This window comes from Brachyistius frenatus, unplaced genomic scaffold (assembly GCF_029030835.1).
Source record: "Brachyistius frenatus isolate BFR_SWC_R1_liver_20210118 unplaced genomic scaffold, ASM2903083v1 Contig_27, whole genome shotgun sequence".
Taxonomy (NCBI): Eukaryota; Metazoa; Chordata; class Actinopteri; family Embiotocidae; genus Brachyistius; species Brachyistius frenatus.
In genome coordinates, this window is record NW_027210626.1 from 2,416,298 (window position 1) to 2,435,828 (window position 19,531).

The 19,531-nt window shown below is 39.7% G+C and overlaps 1 protein-coding gene across 3 annotated transcripts; it reads left to right on the plus strand.

The window, feature by feature from the left end:
* The first annotated feature begins 7,926 nt into the window (after nt 1-7,926).
* On the plus strand, nt 7,927-16,639 carry LOC138620917 (sorting nexin-4-like). Of its 3 annotated transcripts, none has more exons than XM_069698567.1 (14): nt 7,927-7,982; nt 10,082-10,206; nt 11,140-11,281; nt 11,472-11,621; nt 12,002-12,049; nt 12,295-12,350; nt 12,698-12,770; nt 13,383-13,444; nt 13,717-13,782; nt 13,952-14,041; nt 14,716-14,815; nt 15,139-15,284; nt 15,713-15,827; nt 16,004-16,639. In XM_069698567.1, exons 1-14 carry the CDS (start codon nt 7,950-7,952, stop codon nt 16,049-16,051), a joined length of 1,254 nt encoding a protein of 417 aa, XP_069554668.1. In that variant the 5' UTR covers nt 7,927-7,949; the 3' UTR covers nt 16,052-16,639. The 3 variants fall into 3 exon arrangements, with proteins under 3 accessions (XP_069554668.1, XP_069554667.1, XP_069554669.1); XM_069698566.1 differs by having other exon boundaries at nt 7,933-8,045; XM_069698568.1 differs by lacking the exon at nt 7,927-7,982 and adding an exon at nt 8,203-8,235.
* The last annotated feature ends 2,892 nt before the right edge of the window (nt 16,640-19,531 follow it).

The following is a 19,531-nucleotide window of genomic DNA, read 5'->3' on the forward strand; positions in this document are numbered from 1 at the left end:
CGCTGCGCGGGAGTAATTCACTTCGGGTTCGGTGAACACAGCTGCAGACGGCTTTGTGATAAAGACTGAACTGGTATGAAGGTCCCGGCGCTGTGTAGCTGTCATTCTCTACATTTGCGGGCCAGCGGCGGGCTATTGGAGAGCTATGATGATGTAACTCACGTTAGCCGCGGAGCCCAGCAAGCTACTATTTGTTGGTGCACCCTGACAGGTCGGCCTGCCTCGTCAGCACATCTTAACGTTTTTAACATCCGATAATGCCATTTGTCTTACCCACTGTTTGCCAGCAGAGTATCTTCCCTTTTAAATGCGAGACACTCACTAAAGTACCTTCAGCTCTCCCTGCTGCCTCAAACTGTATCCCTTGAGTCACTGTGTTGATAAAAACAATCTAATCGTAATGATTACTAGTTTTACTTCTTGTACTTTGGATGCTGCGTTTGTAAGTGCGGATGCCATTTGTTTTGAGGTTTTAGATTATCTTCAAAGCAACATTTGTATCACGCACAAACATGTCTGAGACATCTACGTCAGTGGTTCCCGACCAGAACCCGTTGTACCACAGGTGGAGTTTACATGCGTTTACCCAATCTACAAGAGAACCAAACACAAGAAGTAATGGATAAATATCTGCGACAGCTGTCGGTAAAAGCTACATAAAGTTAAAATCCTGAGCTAAGAAAATGGATAAATTACAGAAGAACCTGGAGGTAATTTTTTTTATTTTTTTTTTTTTACTGTACATTACATTTTATGATTAAATAAAATTTGAAATTTCTAATACATATTCAATGTGTCAGGCTTAAAGGCTTATAATGTTTGTTTTTCTTCAGCTATAAAAAAAAAAAAAAGGGAACATCCAGCCTGTATAAGACTAGCCCAGTTGTTAGCGTTGTTGGCGTGGCAATGCACTTCCATGTATTTGGTGGGTGGAGCTTCTGAAGCAGCACTGAAGAAAGGTATATTTGTTTGGCTGTTGAATGCCTCTCCAGAATCACTGACTCTACCTTTAACGTAAAATTTTGTAATGTTCTTTTTTTAGGTACCCCAAACGTTCTGCAGCTACCTCAGTGACACTCGTGAAGTACTTTATCAGTTATCTTAATGGTGAAAAAGTAAGTGAAAACAAAATGTAAATTCACTTTAAATGTATTTTCTAAACTATGGTATCTTTCTATAGTTTCACTGAATAGCCCTTAAAGTTGTGTGTCAAAACAATAAGTATTTTTCTCACTATCTCTTACTATTTACTAATCACTGAAACAGATCTGTAAACTTGAACAAGATGCCTGGGCAGTGTCCCTACATGCACATACTCTCTCTCTTTCTCTCACATACACACACATACACACTTGCATACATCTTGCTGCCAGCAGATGTTTCGTCCACCGCTGCCTTCCCAGAAACCCACAAGTGAGCGTATTTTCCCGCCGCAGGGTCGGGGAGCAGAACCACTGAAGAAGACCGCTGCACCCCAACATAAAACAAAACAGCAGAGGGAAAAAAATGTACAGAAAACCTTTCAAAAAGCAAAGGAAGGGAAAAAAGCAAAGGATTTTCTAATCCATCCTTTATTGAGGTGGCTGGTTTTCGGCAGCGCAACCTTTTTTATGTGTGAGAAGGCTGGCCTGTAATTTGGGTAGCCACGACGACCAGAGGGACTTGTAATAAAACGAGACTCTATTCTGGGATGCTCTGTAATAATGGACGCCACCATCCACTCCTCTTGTTAGAGATGGATGGATGGATGGATGGATGGATGGATGGATGGATGGATGGATGGATGGATGGATGGATGGATGGATGGATGGATGGATGGATGGATGGATGGATGGATGGATGGATGGATGGATGGATGGATGGATGGATGGACGGATTGAAAGACAGATGGACTGTTGATGGATGTGCACCATGAGAGCAATGGAAATGGACTAATGGAGGAATAGGTCAAACAAATCCAAATAGCTGAATTAATAGCTAGAAACATTCTTCCCAGACAAATAAAAATCGTGACCAGATGGACAGATGAATAGACAGATAGATTGGGAGCTAAATGGACAAACCACTCTCTCTTGAACTACTCGTTACGTCACTCACTCTCAAACTCACACTAACTAACTCAACCAGTAAGGATCTTTCTGAAACTTGGTACTACTTCTGATCAATACCTGGCAGAACTTCTGAGTGGCCATAGTGCCCTTCAGCAGTGTTACAAGTCCATGTGGTTGAATTTCTGCATTCAGACACCTCTCTATAATCTCCACGCCATGTTAACAGTCCCCCATTATGCCAAGGCCATAATTAGGAAATCACATTGGCATATACATCCTGTCATTAGAAGTGTCTATTGCTATTGCATTGTAATTACATTTTAGTAGGTTGTTATTACACCATTTAGAAGCTGTCCGTCTCACCTCAATCTCCTCCTTAATTGGTTATGTTGGTCTGTCCCGCCCCCTGGTTCCGCCCACCTCTTTGACAGAACATTCCAGTGGTCTGAGCATTTTAAGCTGGAGAGTATTACAACTGAGTCTAATATGCCACAGAATGAAAGAAATGAAGAAAAAAATTGGAAAGAGAGAGGGAGAGAAATTGAGCTTGGAAAGAGGGGTAAAAAAAAAAAAAAAAAAAAAGGATCGAAAGGACATGAAAGAAGGAAAAAGGGTGAAAAACACAGTTTTCTTGTTGCATGACAGATTCCCTCCCAGCCAACCAAGGCTTGTCCTTTAATACCCAGAAGCCTTCATGTGGCTTCTCAACGATTGCACATGGGGCAAAGCTGACCACATTTCTGCCACGCTGCTTATTATACTGCATTGCTCACACTCTGCATGTGTGTTTGCATGTGTGTGTGTGTGTGTGTGTGTGTGTGTGTGTGTGTGTGTGTGTGTGTGTGTGTGTGTGTGTGTGTGTGTGTGTGTGTGTGTGTGTGTGTGTGTGTGTGTGTGTGTGTGTGTGTGTGTGGGACTAAGTGCCCATCTACAGTAAATGTGTACACATGCATGTGTAAGCTTGTTGGAAAGTAGCGGCAGTCATGCAGAGAAGCGCTCAATGAGACTTGCATGTCTTAATTTGTCAACACGCTGGTGATGGATGGGACAGAGGAAACCAGACGGACATTATTAAAATGTGTTGGCGAAACAAGAAAATATAATTTTTCAAAACAACGTTAACTTAGCGCAAGTATTGCCAAGATCAGTAAAGCTTGTAAAAGTTCAAATTACGTGATCTATCCTCTTATGAAATGAATGACTTTGAATTCAATTAAGCTTATAATGCTGCTATAAGGGTAGAACTATGATACACTACTAAATATTAATTTAAACTAGTTTGTTGATATGTGTCCAGGTGTAAATTAGAACAATGATCAGTTTGTTTAAGGCAAAATCAAATTCTTAAGATTAACATGTGGATAACTTACAAAATAGAAACATTAAGAATTGTTAAATATATAAAAGTTATTTAAAGAAACTCGTTCTTTGATTGTGGGTAGTTCCAAGCACACTTACTCATGACATTTTATATATGCGTATGCTTTACAGGTTCACCCACACAAATACAGGCCCACTGGACACACTGCATGAGTTTTCCACCACTGTCAAAGGCAAGAATAGAAGGATGAAGGAGAGGAAAATGAAGGACGGAGGCTTTGACATGGAGCAAAACATGTGTTCCTTTCTACTGACCACAAGGACTTCCTCTTTATGATCTTCGTGACCGGGCTTGTATGCAGCACACACACGCACACACACACACACACACACACACACACACACACACACACACACACACACACACACACACACGTAAATATGCACATAAATTGCAACCGCCTAAAACTTCCTGTAAACCAGATATTTGGTAAATGTCACATATTTTCATTTATCTCAAGCAATGATGCAATTAGTTTAAAATTATAGAAGACATTCAAATGAATAGCCAGACACATAAAACTTTACATGACAGGATGATTGACCATACAGTAAATACCAGGCAGTTTTAGTGTCTAAAGTAAAGATAAATATGCTGTGTTTTTCTCAATGTTCAAACATTCCATTTCAAAATAGACTTTACCTCCATTCATATGCAGTATGCTTCTTTGTATGACGTATATTATATCCATTTATGTAACAAATAATTAAAAATTGTTTTAATTATACATTCATGCCAATAACGCACTGTTTTGATAGCATATACACAGTGATATGGTTAAACATAACGAACAAACGTTATCCTATAGGATAACAACACAAAATACTTTTCCTTAAAGAGATGCTTGTCTTGTATTTCGTGTCATGACTCCACATTTCAAAAGAACAGTGCCATTAGCAACACGTGCTTTTTTGCAATGACAAGTCAAACTGTCTGCTGTAAAAGAGACCTGTCACACTCATTCATACTCCTACAGCCTCACTATGTAATGCTGTGAATGCTGATTGTGATTCTCATCTGACCACACGTAGCTTAATTTGGTTTGTGCTGCCCTCTGCTGTTCAGACGTAAACAGACAGAATAATCATTTCAAAAAACAAATATCCATGCAAAGGAACTCAGCGATTGATTTGAACAGATAATACAAAAATAATCCATTGAAGTAAAATATGTTTTTTGACAACAGACCTCAAAAAAGTAATCTGTCATCTGTTCAAATCCTGCGAATTAAAATAGTATTATAAAATAGATTTTTGTATTTACAATATTGAGCTATAATTAAGAACCATTATTGTACCTCTTTTCACACATTTTAGTGTGAAAACATCTACACTGCCATCAATCACCCCCCCCCCCCCACACACACACACACACACACACACACACACACACACACACACACACACACACACACACACACACCTTCAACAGTCATTCACATCTCTTTGCAGTCTCTTTTTGCATCAATTTGTGTGACTTTTTTGAAACTAATTTAGCTTTTAAAAAAAGCTGTCCTTTGCCCTTTAGAAACCCATGAAGGCTTTTCTGACTTGATGTGAGTGTACAGTGCAATTGCTGGTTTGAACTGAAATTGTAATTATATTTCTCTTCTATTGTGCTCTGCTCTCTAATTGGCTACGCACACTCATAGAACTCCAGTTACATCCAGTAACTCCATTATTTTGAGATAAAACTATGGAAATGAGGGTCAGGTTATCAATTCTCAAATTATATAAATCATTTTAATGACACAGATGCACCAAGAATTATTGAATAGCCAAATGTAGAATATCGGGTTGCCTAGAATCTTGACATTTGAAATAAAATTTCTGTTTGTGGCAAAGACTTGAAGAATGAGAAATACTAGTAAACAATGTGAAATACGGTTTGCTGGAAAATAAGATACATATTTATGTTTAAACAACAAACACCATTGATTTATTGGTGAAGATGCATTCAAATTTGATTCATTAATGATTCCTTGGTTGATCTTGTGTGAATATCATAATGGGATTTTCATGAGATCACCCAAGGAATTACACAGTTGGCTATGCGATTTATCTTTATTATATAGTCTTTTTTATCTTGCTTACATTCCACTTTATTGTTCAGTATTTTCAGTATGCCATGCTAAGATTTTTGCAGGCCCATTCGGCCACCACTCTAAATATTTTCTGCAGGCGCCACTGAGCTTAGCGTTCAAAAACATTGGTCAGAGAGTTGTCAAATGGCCAATTATAGTCAGCCAAATAGGGCTAGAGGCGTGTGTGTCCATATATGTGTGTGCCCATGTGTGTGGACAGGAAGTGGTGATGGCTGGTTTGAGGTCAGTGGCAGGAAAGAATGGTAGCTATGCTGTTGCTGAGACAACGGCTGGTCACAGCACAAGCTCAGGGTTTCCTGACACACTGCAGCCTGAAACCGCATCCCACCATCACTCCATCCATTCATCCGTCCGTACTGGCTGCACCTGAGTCATTGAATATTTTAGAATGAATGATGATGTCAGCTAATGTCACCTTCATACCTTTTCTTACCTTTTGGGCATTTCTTTTTTTTTTTGTCTCACACCATCCTTCTCTTTTTCATCCACCCCACATCCCACAGCACTCCAGCACCCCACTCTGTGCCCAGTGGCATCTATATAAAATGCTTCCTTACTAAATGCTGCTCCACCCTTCTCTTTAAACATTAAACACTGCACAACAGTGTGACCGCAGGAACTAAAAGGCCGTGTTTCTGTGCTGTTTACTAGCCTGAGGCACACCGCATCCCTCTCATTCAGATCAGGGCCCACAACCATCTACAAAAAATGAGAGAAGGACCAAGTGATATCACCACAGTGAGGAAACTCATCATCTATGACACCTTTTTCATGTTTTTGTTGTTAAGGACCATAAAAAACTATGCTAAATAGTCATTGTTTGCGTTAGTCAGGGAAATTTTTTAAATATATGGTGCACTGGCCTGGATATTTTACAATCTGGGACCACTGTTCAGAGCCAGGCAACTGTCAACACACGAGTATCTTGATCTCTTCTACCATGTGGTTATCATTCTACGGGGAAAACATTTAGGCTACAGATGGGACTCTGCAATTGGACCAACTGGTAATTAGCATATCATACATTTCTGAGTGTCAGTAAAGTTGCCAAAAATAAGAAATCAAACAACAAGAACCGAAGCATGAGCACTGGGGCCTAAGCGAACACGATCTATTTTCGAACCACAGTCCCACCAGTAGATGTCAGCCTTGCTAAAGAAAGGTGTTGAACCCATAACCCTGCTGCACTGCTGCAAGGAAACTTTTAGAAGCCATTCATTTAACTACTTCAAATATGCACCGGTTTTTATCATCTTCATGTGGAATGATGCTATATATTGTGTAACACCTACACATTAACACAATACTTCAATTTCCTTCTGTTCATTAAAATTCCTTTATTACTGTATATGGTCATTTGTTGGAGCAATTTCAGTACAGATTTAAGATCTAATTGCTTGCACTGTCTTATGTTGCACCTCTAACTGCATGATTACATTTTTAGTTGTTCCATTTTCTTTATTCTTCTTCTTTTTTTTTTTTTTATTCAAATATTGGACTCTTGACCAGGATGTTTCTGATATTATGTTGTTGTTAGTTTTGTGGACTCTTATTTAAGATAACCTTATTTTATTGCATGTTTTAATCATTAAAAGTGATGGAAAATAAATAGGTACATTTAATACTGTACTTACAATTTTGAGGTACTTGTACTTTACCTTAGTATTTCCATTTGATTTATACTTTCACTCGTCTACATTTCATAGGGAAATATTGTACGTTTTACTCTTTATTTGACAGATTTAGTTACTTTTCAGATGAAGAAATTTGACACAATGGATATAACAAGTATTTAAAATCCAAGATGAACCCAGTGCTCTCCAATCTTTTTTGGCTTCTCATGTTTTACAAAAAGCAGTGTGCAGTCGGGGTCACATTTCAAATGTCTCTGAGTTGTTAACAGCTCCACAAAAAAAATATTGTTTTGCCTCTAAACCTTTCACCCGGATTTATTTCAAAATATGTTCAAACGATCCAATATCTCACCAAAAATCAAGTTTAGAAGAAAAAAAAAATCCCCAAATTGCCCCAAAAAATTATTTGTGTACCAAAACAGTTTTTTTTCCCCTTCTTTTCTCACAGTAATCATTTGATGACCATTTGGATTTATCTGGTGACCCTGGAAATAAAACTGAATATAAAATAGTTCAAGCTCGCTAGGATATTTCGTGAAACTTATTCACGTATAGAGTGTTTTTACATTGCTCTATTGGTACTTTTACTTTTACTGCTGTTGAGTCGCTTCTTTTTAACGATGTCGATTTAATACTGATTTATTAGTATCTTTAGTTTATCAGCAGAAAAAGTGGTCACTGATCCCTAGCCTCAGCCTCAAGAGCGCATGCGCAGAGAGAGAGAGAGAGAGAGAGAGAGAGAGACATACAGTCCACTCCGCCAGCTCAGCAGCAGCCAGATGATCATGGCGGACTCTGGGAGCAGCGAAGAGGTAGCCGCGATTGGTAGCGCCGACATCAGTCCTACGGAATCAGAGAACAACATAATTAACACGGTCGTACTTTTTTTTTGGTTATATTGTACTTGAAGCTTGTTTGGAGTTTAAAAAGCCCGTTTTCACAGGTGAAAACCTTCCCGACGAGGCCTAACAGAGCTGAGCGGAGTTAGTGACGAGACTTTTTGCTCGTCCGGTTTTGTGGAACATACGTCGGCTTTACGGCTGAATCCTCAACCAGATGAGCAATGTGAGGTTCAAGTTACGAAATAAGCTTCAGTTGCTCGAGACAACGGTGTCTCAAAAACCATTTGGTAAACTTTAGTCCTCCCGTTAGCTTGCTAGCTAGCAACTCCAACGCTAAACCACGTATGTTTAGTTTACTTTAAATTAGCCTCATTCCTCTTTTCTTTTCTGAAAGTCCAGTCTTAGTGAACGTGGTGTCTGTAATTCAAAATACTACACCTCGGTATTCCCGGTATTTTGCTGGTTGTTGTCATGTCTCGTGACATGCACACGTCTGTCATCAACCTGTAGAGGAGCAGACTTAGTTACTGTCTTCAGTGGCAGAGCTGATGTCCGTCTGTCCCTGTCTGTTGTTCTTTTAATGCTTGTCTGTCCCTGTCTGTTGTTCTTTTAATGCTCGTTTGTCCCTGTCTGTTGTTCTTTTAATGCTCGTCTGTCCCTGTCTGTTGTTCTTTTAATGCTTGTCTGTCTGTCTCCTGTTCTTTTAATGCTTGTCTGTCCCTGTCTGTTGTTCTTTTAATGCTCGTCTGTCCCTGTCTGTTGTTCTTTTAATGCTCGTCTGTCCCTGTCTGTTGTTCTTTTAATGCTTGTCTGTCCCTGTCTGTTGTTCTTTTAATGCTTGTCTGTCCCTGTCTCCTGTTCTTTTAATGCTCGTCTGTCCCTGTCTGTTGTTCTGTCTGTTGTTCTTTTAATGCTGTCCCTGTCTGTTGTTTGTCTGTCCCTGTCTGTTGTTCTTTTAATGCTCGTCTGTCCCTGTCTGTTGTTCTTTTAATGCTCGTCTGTCTGTTGTTCTTTTAATGCTCGTCTGTCTGTTGTTCTTTTAATGCTCGTCTGTCCCTGTCTCCTGTTCTTTTAATGCTTGTCTGTCCCTGTCTGTTGTTCTTTTTTTAATGCTTGTCTGTCCCTGTCTGTTGTTCTTTTTTTTAATGCTTGTCTGTCCCTGTCTGTTGTTCTTTTTTTTAATGCTTGTCTGTCCCTGTCTGTTGTTCTTTTTTTTAATGCTTGTCTGTCCCTGTCTGTTGTTCTTTTTTTTAATGCTTGTCTGTCCCTGTCTGTTGTTCTTTTTTTTAATGCTCGTCTGTCCCTGTCTGTTGTTCTTTTTTTTTAAATGCTCGTCTGTCCGTGTCTGTCTGTTGTTCTTTTAATGCTCATCTGTCCGTGTCTGTCTGTTGTTCTTTTAATGCTCGTCTGTCCGTGTCTGTCTGTTGTTCTTTTAATGCTTGTCTGTCCCTGTCTGTCTGTTGTTCTTTTAATGCTTGTCTGTCCCTGTCTGTTGTTCTTTTTTTTTAATGCTTGTCTGTCCCTGTCTGTTGTTCTTTTAATGCTTGTCTGTCCCTGTCTGTTGTTCTTTTTTTTTTAAATGCTCGTCTGTCCCTGTCTGTTGTTCTTTTAATGCTTGTCTGTCCCTGTCTGTTGTTCTTTTAATGCTTGTCTGTCCCTGTCTGTTGTTCTTTTTTTTTAATGCTTGTCTGTCCCTGTCTGTTGTTCTTTTAATGCTCGTCTGTCTGTTGTTCTTTTAATGCTCGTCTGTCCCTGTCTGTTGTTCTTTTAATGCTTGTCTGTCCCTGTCTGTTGTTCTTTTAATGCTTGTCTGTCCCTGTCGGTTGTTCTTTTTTTTTTAAATGCTCGTCTGTCCCTGTCTGTTGTTCTTTTAATGCTCGTCTGTCTGTTGTTCTTTTAATGCTCGTCTGTCCCTGTCTGTTGTTCTCCCATCACACCTGCCTGTTCACCTGATGCTACTTTCCCCTGATGCGCCCTCTTATAATTGTCGCACACCGCACTTCTATGTTTCTTTCCCCTTTTGTTTGCCTTTTCACCTTCTTACTCTTCAGTTCTTCTGTCCTCTGTAGATGGTGGAAAGAGGGACAGCTCTGTTGAGGAAAATGGAGATAAATGTGGCGGAGGCAGAGAAGAGAACCGGGAAGAATACGGTCAACATGCAAGAAACCTATACTGTCTACCTCATAGAAATAAGGTAGGTCAACAACTGGAGCATTTGTTTGTTTGTTTTTTACCAATGAAGTGATTGTTTACCCAGATTTCTGATATCAGGGTTAAAGTGTATACAAATGGCTTAATATGGTGCTATAATAACCCAACAGGGTTTGTTATCTCTTTCTATCAGACATGTCTGTAACAGGTTGTATATTTATTGTCCTGCATACCTTTGTTTTACTTGTCATACTTATCGTATGTTCTCTGATTTGTTTATGCAGCGGGGGGGAAACAAACACAGATTAATGACATGCACACACTTCCACCGATCAGTCGCAACATGAAAACATCTGACCGGTGAAGCATAAAGTCTCATGCAACAGTCCAGAGTTGGTCCTACTATTTTGTCAACCCTAATTTAAATGGCAAGGTCAAAATATTTGCAACACCCCTCAGTATAAACCCACAGAGTTTAACGCTTCCACAAGCTGTAGTCTCCAAAATGACCACGTAAATCAATCACTACCTCTCGCTCAGATTGAAAAATAACATCAACCATCCTTACAAAGGCAGGATTTATTTCTGTGCTGCTGTATTACACCTTATGCTCAGTGGGTTTAATGTCGTGCCTGATCGGTGTACATACTCACATACTAATGTAATCACAGCTGGCTGCATGCAAAGGTCACAGAGCAGATTAGTATCATCACTATAACGGGAGATTAGTTGGCTCTTCAGCTGGCAATTAGCGAGATCGCTGGGGTAATGGATATTTTAAAAGATCATCTTGTCACCGACGTCGTGATTATTTTTCCCACCCTTACTTGAAAAAGGCAACTGGAAAAATCGTACTTAGATGTCATGTGTTGCTCTTTCTGTGGCTGAAGCTGCTTTGAACGAAACGTCTTACCACTTCAAGGAAACACATGTGAATCACCAAAAATACTGTTTGTTCCCACTCTTCTGTCTGCAGGCCAGCTGAAGCAGTCCCAGAGGGAGGTGTGCCAGCTACACCCGACACTTTGTGGAGGCGCTACAGTGAGTTTGAGCTGCTGAGAACATACCTCCTGGTCACCTATCCCTACATCATCGTCCCCCCACTGCCAGAGAAAAGGGTGAGTCACAAATAGGTGGCAGGGTAAAACGAATTCACGAAATAATAGATTCATGATATTTTATTCATTTGTTGGACACGACCAATAAACTAAACCTTGCCCTCACTTTCGTCCTCATCGTAGACGATACACTGCCTAGTCTTTGACCCTGTGCTGTTTGTGTTCTCTCCCTTGATTGTGTCCCCTGAAGGCCGAGTTTGTGTGGCACAAGCTTTCAGCAGACAACCTCGACCCAGACTTTGTTGAGAGACGAAGAGTCGGCCTGGAGAACTTCCTGTTGCGTGTTGCATCACATTCTGTCCTTTCCAGTGACGAGATTTTCTTCCTCTTTCTCACAGAGGTTAGCGACCAAACACGTGTCCCACGTATACACGATTTATAGGTCAGCTGCTCTACATCATGCATATTCTCTATAGCAGAGATTTCAAATTGAAAATAGCACTATTGAAAAACAATGCAAGAGGCTGCACTGATGGGAGGAGGAACAAGAAACATCGCCCTTTTCCAAGTTGTAAAATTATTTCTTGAAGAGTCTTGCCATTGGATACCACATTAAAAGGAACCTACTGATTTGTATTTCAACTCGGCTTGTAGCAAAAGGCTCAGTCCATTGCAGCACCTTTTGTTATTTAATTATAGTGTTGCTGTCTTCTAGAAGACCCGTTCATATACAGCATGAATGATATTTCCGTCTGTCTTGTGTCCATCATCTGTCCTCAGGAGAAGGGATGGAGGGATGCAGTTTTGGAGACAGGTTTCCAAGAAAAGGTACCGTCAGTTGTGCTTGATCTCTGTCACTTTCAACTTAAGCGGTACATTGTATTTGAACTGTTTTACAAACATTCAACAAGTTCCTCTTACTGAATGTCTTCACTGAGAATTCGTTCATTACCGAGCAATGTCAATATTCCGGTATTGTTTTATGATATCAAACTGGATCATATCAAAAGCACCGCTTGATAGATTTTCCTGTATGCCATCTGCAAAATGTGTTTAATTCTGTTCCCTGCCAGGTTGACTCCAGACTAAAGTCTCTGAGTGCCATGTTCAGAGTCAAGAACCCTGACAAGTAGGTGTAAAACAGACACAAGCGCTTGTTTTGAAAATGTAAGCTTACATTTCATTCGCCAGGATGCAAACAAATCACACAATGGAGACTCATTTTTGAGCTGTCGTCAAATAGTTTCCCAGCAGCTTTTAAAGAGTAGATTGAATTAAATATTAATAACAGGTTGTAAGAGGTATGATAATGAAAGCTTGAAGATATTTATAAGCACTAAAAGCAAAGTTACATTTAGCAACATATTCAAAAAGAATTTATTCTGGTGTAACACAAACCGACACACGTACACAATGCTCAGATTAAACAATGCAAAAACACGGCGTGACAAATTACCCATTTGTTGTGTTCTCCAGGCGATTCACAGCTCTGAAGCAATACAGCGATGAAATGCACGCTGTCATCTCTCAGTTACTGCGGGTGCGAGCGGTGAGTTTTGGCACATTTAAACACGCTTGCAATTTAACACTCTGTTTTGATCTGGCCAGCGTTAAGGTCAAGTTTATGTCTGTCTGCATGTTGTGTTGTGTACCATGAGCTTCCCTTCAGTGAAATCCAAATTTCACTGACAGTTGGTGTGTCAACACCACCCCACCCTCACTCACACACACACACACACACACACACACACACACACACACACACACACACACACACACACACACACACACACACACACACACACGCGCACACACAAAATGTCTGGACCAACATGGTAGATTTATGGCTGTCTTTATCAGTTACTCTCTGCCATTTTGTCTTTGGCAAGTAATCCACCTCCTGCTTACGTTTGTTCATAACCCAGTATTAGTCTGGATTTATTTTCGTGGCTATCCACAGCAGTGACTTAAAAGATGACTGCAGTGCGTGTTGATTCTCGGCGTAAACATGAATTTGCAAGCCTTTATCGTCAGTAGAAAGTCATTTGAGTCCATGTTTGCATGTATCGTGTATCACCTGAGGGACTTTAGATAGCGGGTCATCTGAAATAACAACAACAACAACAACAACAACAACAAAAACAGTTTCCTTTTTTCTTAGCGTGTAGCAGACAGGCTGTATGGAGTTTACAAGGTCCACGGTAACTACGGCAGAGTTTTTAGGTAAGAAACACCTGTTTTATTGTGTCTGTTGTTTTTTTTTACATTGATAAAGTCATAGATCAGGGCTGAAACAAAGAATTACATTGAAATGAAATGAAGCATTAATGAACCAACAAGTTATAGGAAATAACAATCGGTGCATGTACTGTATCAATCTACATTTGCACTACACAGCTGCTTGAAGAAGCAGATGTGAGCCATATCATGTCTTACATCACATTGAATTTTTTTTTTTGTAAATACATGTTACAATACAAATTTCCGGCCTCTAGTGAGTGGAGTGCCATTGAAAGAGAGATGGGAGATGGACTGCAGAGTGCCGGCCACCACATGGACACGTAAGTAGCAGCCTACGCTGGAGACTTACTCCCAACCAGTGTACCATCTCAATTCATCACCTGCATTTCAATGTGTTACCCGAGTTGTCACGTCCACCCACACTCTCACGCATAATGTTTGATTGACACTGGTTCGCTTCTGAATGTGACGGTTTGTGTATGTGCCCAGGTATGCATCATCAATAGATGACATACTGGAGGAGGAAGAGCACTACGCAGACCAGCTGAAAGAATACCTCTTCTACACTGATGCTGTCAGGTACATGAGTGCTTGAAGGAAAGAAACATTTATCTAGAAGTAAATCTAGCTCTATCTAGATTTATAAATCCATCTCATAGAAGACAAGTGAATTTAGCTCATGTCCTCCATCAGGGTGGACAAACCATCCGAATATGTGGAAAATTAGTTCTCGGTTTCTTACAGTTCTAAACTATTTGGGGGAAGAATGTTTACCCGATGTGTTAAAGTAGAATTATTGATTTAGGCCTTATAATAATCCATCCTCCTGGATTGTTCTAGACTCTTTATGGAGCTGTGATTAACATCAGACTCAAGAGGACTTGTCTTCTTAATTTATCGGACAAGTATGGGAGGATCCTCCTCGTGGATCGGGGCATCGGTGTTGTCTCAGAGATAAAGTCTTAACTTTTCTTCTCCAACTCGTTTCGCCCTCATATCTACGTTTTGTAAAAGCTATCCTCAGGTGTGTTTTAGAGCTGTTCATCAATGAACACAAATTAAGTTATATTAAGTATGCATTCATGTTGCGGGACTCCCAATTCAATCTGGGTTTAAACCCTGTGTGTGTGTGTGTGTGTGTGTGTGTGTGTGTGTGTGTGTGTGTGTGTGTGTGTGTGTGTGTGTGTGTGTGTGTGTGTGTGTGTGTGTGTGTGTGTGTGTGTGTGTGTGTGTGTGTGTGTGTGTGTTTTAAGGTCAGTATGTAAGAAAAACGAGTTGATCCAGTATGAGTTGGAGATGGCAGCTCAGGACCTCGCTCACAAGAAACAACAGAAAGAAGAGCTGGAAACCGGGGTAACACACACACACACACATCAACAGATATTCAGGTCTTACAAATTAATTATACTATAACATTTACGCAGAAGGTGAATGTGAACTTTTGCACTGTTTGAAGATTTCATCCATTTTTTACTCAAATTGAAAACAAATATACACACACACACACACACACACCATCTTAGGTGTCATACACAACTTAAAAGCTGTCAAAATGTCACTACACAAACAAGTACTAAACATTAGTCAACAGAATTAGGCACGTGTTAAAAACATCCTTGTGATTCTAATTGAATGAGTTCATTTGTGTGTCTGTCTCTGTCTTTGTGCGAGTGCAGACGGTGAGAATCTTTTCTCTGAAGGGAATGACCAGTAAATTATTTGGCCAAGAGAGCCAGGAGCAGAGGGAGAGCAGGCTGGCAGCCCTGGAGCTGAGTATCCAGGAGGAAGAGGAAACACTCAAGGAGAAAAACACAGAGTGCCAGTAAGCCACAAACATCCACCACAGTCTGTTTTACTACTATCTGAAATTAAAGAGTACATAATCCGACTCTGGTTACCGACTGATGAATTGTATCAACCAAATAATACAAATATATCTTCACAACTTGATTATCAAAAACAGGAGAACAGATATCTCATATTTCGTGAATAGAGTTACTTCCCTAAAGTTGAAACCACCGGTGAGGTGGCCGAGAGTCGATGTGTAATTAAAAAGACGTAATTGATATTATTCCGTGGTTTTGAAAACAAAAACCTCCTTTGTCAGGAACGAGAACACAAATAAATAAGGAACAAACATTGTTTTAGTTTTCTCTTCCTCTACCTCGTCTCCTATTCTTCTTCCTGTGCATCTCATCCACTCAAAAAGACTCACAATAGGAATGTGTTTTTGTTTGTGACCGTCATCAGGGAGTTTGTGCGAACAGCGTGGGGCGACATTGAACGTTTTAAGGAGCAGAAGAACAGAGATTTGCGTGAAGCACTAATCAGCTTTGCCATCATGCAGATCAGCATCTGTAAGAAGGTGTGGCTTTGTACTTTCTCTTTCCCACAGTTTGGGTTTCTACTCACCCGTGTTAAAAAAAAAAAAAAAAAAAAAAGACCTGTGTTTTGTCATGTCGACTCTTAAGCAATTCTAAAATCCTATCTTTAAAAATCTCAAAATCACTCATGTTCTCCACTGTTCATTCACCGTTTCAGGGAATCCAGGTGTGGTCCAACGCCAAGGAGTGTTTCAACAAATTGTGAGCCACTTTCCAAACCAACGACGCTCTGCACCAAAACAACCGTCACTTGGCCTGCACAGACTGGAACCATCAGGCATTGAGAGATCAGATGGGAGCCCAGATACTGCCTACACTTTGTTTGCTATGCTGAATTGCAGCTACCGAGAATAATTCTTTCGCTCCGTCTCACTCACTCACTCACTCACTCACTCACATTTATTGACAAATATTTACCAGATGGATGCATTCATCCACCTTTTGAAATTCAAGTGTCTTAACAGTACTCCTTTCTTGCTAATATTAACCTTCACTGCAGACAATCCTAAAACTTTCATAGCTTGTTGTTGGTTTCCCAGTTGACCGCAGGTACAAGACAACAATCCAACACTAACAATGCTGATTCCACAGAGGAGTGCTGCCTCATATTTGAGGTGTGAGAAGGGGCTCAGTGGTTCATGTGACTCGTTGTAGAGTTACCTGCCACAGAGACAATTAAACAACTGGTTTGTACTTATTTGTAACATGTTTTGCCCGTCAGTGTTCCTCGGAGATTGTACTCGGAGGTTTTCACATGAGTTGAACTGCAGCTGGCTGTCCATTTACTAAACTGGCAACATAGCTTGTTACTAATAGAACTACCAACCAGAATCAATTGGGATAATATGTCACTTGGGTCAAAACTTGTAATCTGCAAGAGCATCTTTAAACTGGGAGGTTTTGCGGTGGTCCCCGAGCCTCCCAAGTATAGGTAAACAGTACATTGAAATGAAAATGCAGGAATTAGGGAATCAGCCTCCGGAGTGTTCTCTGCCTTTGATAGATTCATTTGTTCAAAAATGTGTTCAAAAAAAAAAAAAAAAAAACAGTCAAACAAATCAATCTGAAATTAAATGCAAGGAATCAGACTGTAAGGCAGGGAACATGGACCACACTTACAAAACCCACTACACTGTCACACTTCGTTTTATTTTTAGTGTTATTGAATGAAGTTCTATACATCATTCTAAGGTTAGTCTTTGTTACTGCTGATTGATAGCCGACCAAAGTGCTGATGACCAAGTGCTTTTATGGTACAGAGGACAGGTGGAGAGCACAGAAGAAGGATGGAGGTAGTTCTGCTAATTGGTATTGATTTTTCAGTTTTGTTTTGTGCCAAAAGAAAAGAGCAGAGAGTACAGTGAAGAAGGCCCGGCACCATTTTAGTGTTTACTGCCTCTTATACCTCCTTGATCTACCAAGTACAACCATTAAAGTTGTTGATTAATAGCTGAGCCTTTCTTTGCTGTCAAGCTTTATAGCCTTAATATGAACATTTGTTTTGTACAATCGAATGGATAAAAATAACTTGTTGACCTTCTCTGCCCGTTGTCAATGTGCCTCACACCTTTTTCTGATATTAATTTGATGCAGGTACAGGTTTAACTTCCAAACTTCCCTCAGGTCTGTGTTTATGAAAAGTATTGACCAAAATGTGGAAACCTTTAAATTGGATCCCCGCAATTTTCACAATGTGGCTTAATATATAGTTATAGTTAAACAAAACACATTGCTACTTTTTTCTTTATTATTTTCTGAGAAGGAAAAATTCATGCCAAATGGATCTGACATTTGAATGTCGTGCTGAGACCAGCAAATCCTACCTTTTTCAGAATAAAACTAATATACTGAAATCTCAAATTGAGGCTTTATGTATGTTTTTTATGATAAATGTGTCAAATGTAATTATTGTGTTAAGACTAATAAACATTTTTTTTAACTTAAAAAAAATTTTTTTTTTTTTTTACCTGATTTTATGCAGAGGAGTCAAAGATAATACTAAAAAAAAAAAAAAACAGGATGACATGGTTTTACATCCTGTTTAGAGGTGACTGAAGAATTCTTTGATTTTCCACTAAGGATTGTTTGTTTTTGGTGGTGACCTGCTTTTTTTCTTTGTGTCTCAAAGATTAGGAAGAAAAAGGCTTTTAATGAGCAAAGTCTGAAGGTCAGGCTGTGTGAAAATAACACAACCTTACCCACATGTTGGGATCATCTTTTCTTCTTGACGCTGGTGGTGAAAAGATGTGTTTACACTCGAGTGATGGCTCTTGATCCTTAATAACGTTACTTCCATGTTTCAACAGTTAATCATGTTAACGTACAGGTAATAAAATTAGCTTACTTTTTCCTGCAAAATCATTGAATTTAAGGTGTGATTTGAGTGTTAGTAACAAATCGAGTATTAACCAGAACCAAGAGAAGAGAGCACATCAGTCCAGCTTTGGCTGCCTGTAAGACACAGGACTGACTTTAAGCTCCTCCTCCTCCTCCTCCTCACATACAAAGCTCTTAATGGTCACAGACCGAATTAGACCGAGTCTCTGGTTAACTATGGTGCTGTGCAAATAAAGTTTATTATTATTATTACATTATGAAATGTATTTTCAGCCACAGAAAGAATGGTGATGCTGGTTACGAAAATGTTCATGGAGCATAAATATTCCTTATAAATCAATTTGTTTAGTGTGTGCCTTTTTGGTTTAAAATGATTTATTATAACTCCATACCATTCTGAGTTCATGGCTAACGTAGTCTCCAATATAATGGACATACAAGATGAGATATTTAGAAAATAGTCTTGAAAAACGTCTAAAGACTCTCCTTGATTGGTGGAATATTACCTTGATACATTGGATTTTATGTATTTGTCCAGTTCGGGTGGACAAAGCCATGACCACGTGTTGTACTGCGATTTGAACACCTTTGATTGGTTACAGGTGTACACTATGAAATTATGAATGAATGTCGCCACCTGCTGATTAATGCGGGTATGAGCGTTTGAGTTTGGCAGAGAAAGGTAAGGAAAATAAAACGTTCCCCTTTGAGATCCACGACTGCTTGGTCGTGTGGTTTACTCAAATAGAAACATAACATTAATTTATCATTAACAAACCGAAGTCTTAAACATCCAGTAATTATGTGTGCCCTTCAGAAACTTGATATTGTAATAATTCCCAGTGAATTGCAGCCGTATGACAGCAGTGAGGACGGCATGTTATAACTTTAGGCCTGTATGGGAATTTTTAAGTAAGGAAGTAATTTCCTTTCGGGCATCCGGTATATGGCACAGCTACTGTAGGATGGATAGATGGCCTTGTTAGACCAATTGTTTTAATGAAGGGGACAGCTACCTCCAATTAAGGGACATTTGAAGTTACAACTGCGCACATCGCGACTGTTTTCATTTAAAATAACGACTTAAATGACACAATACGTTTCACTTGGAGTTTCTGGATAATTGAGTTAATTATCGGTCTAATCAGGGTTGATAAAGACCAGTACGAATCTAAATTGGAACAATCTCGGCGTCGGGTTGATAAAGATAAAGAATGCTTCTGATTAGCGGAGAAAGCATATCTTAACACCCTCACATCAACGAACATATCCAGCCCTTCTGTCTGTCTTCTGCCTGTATTTGGGTAGAGGAGACCCGCCCACCTTAATAAAGACTGGACCTTCTCTC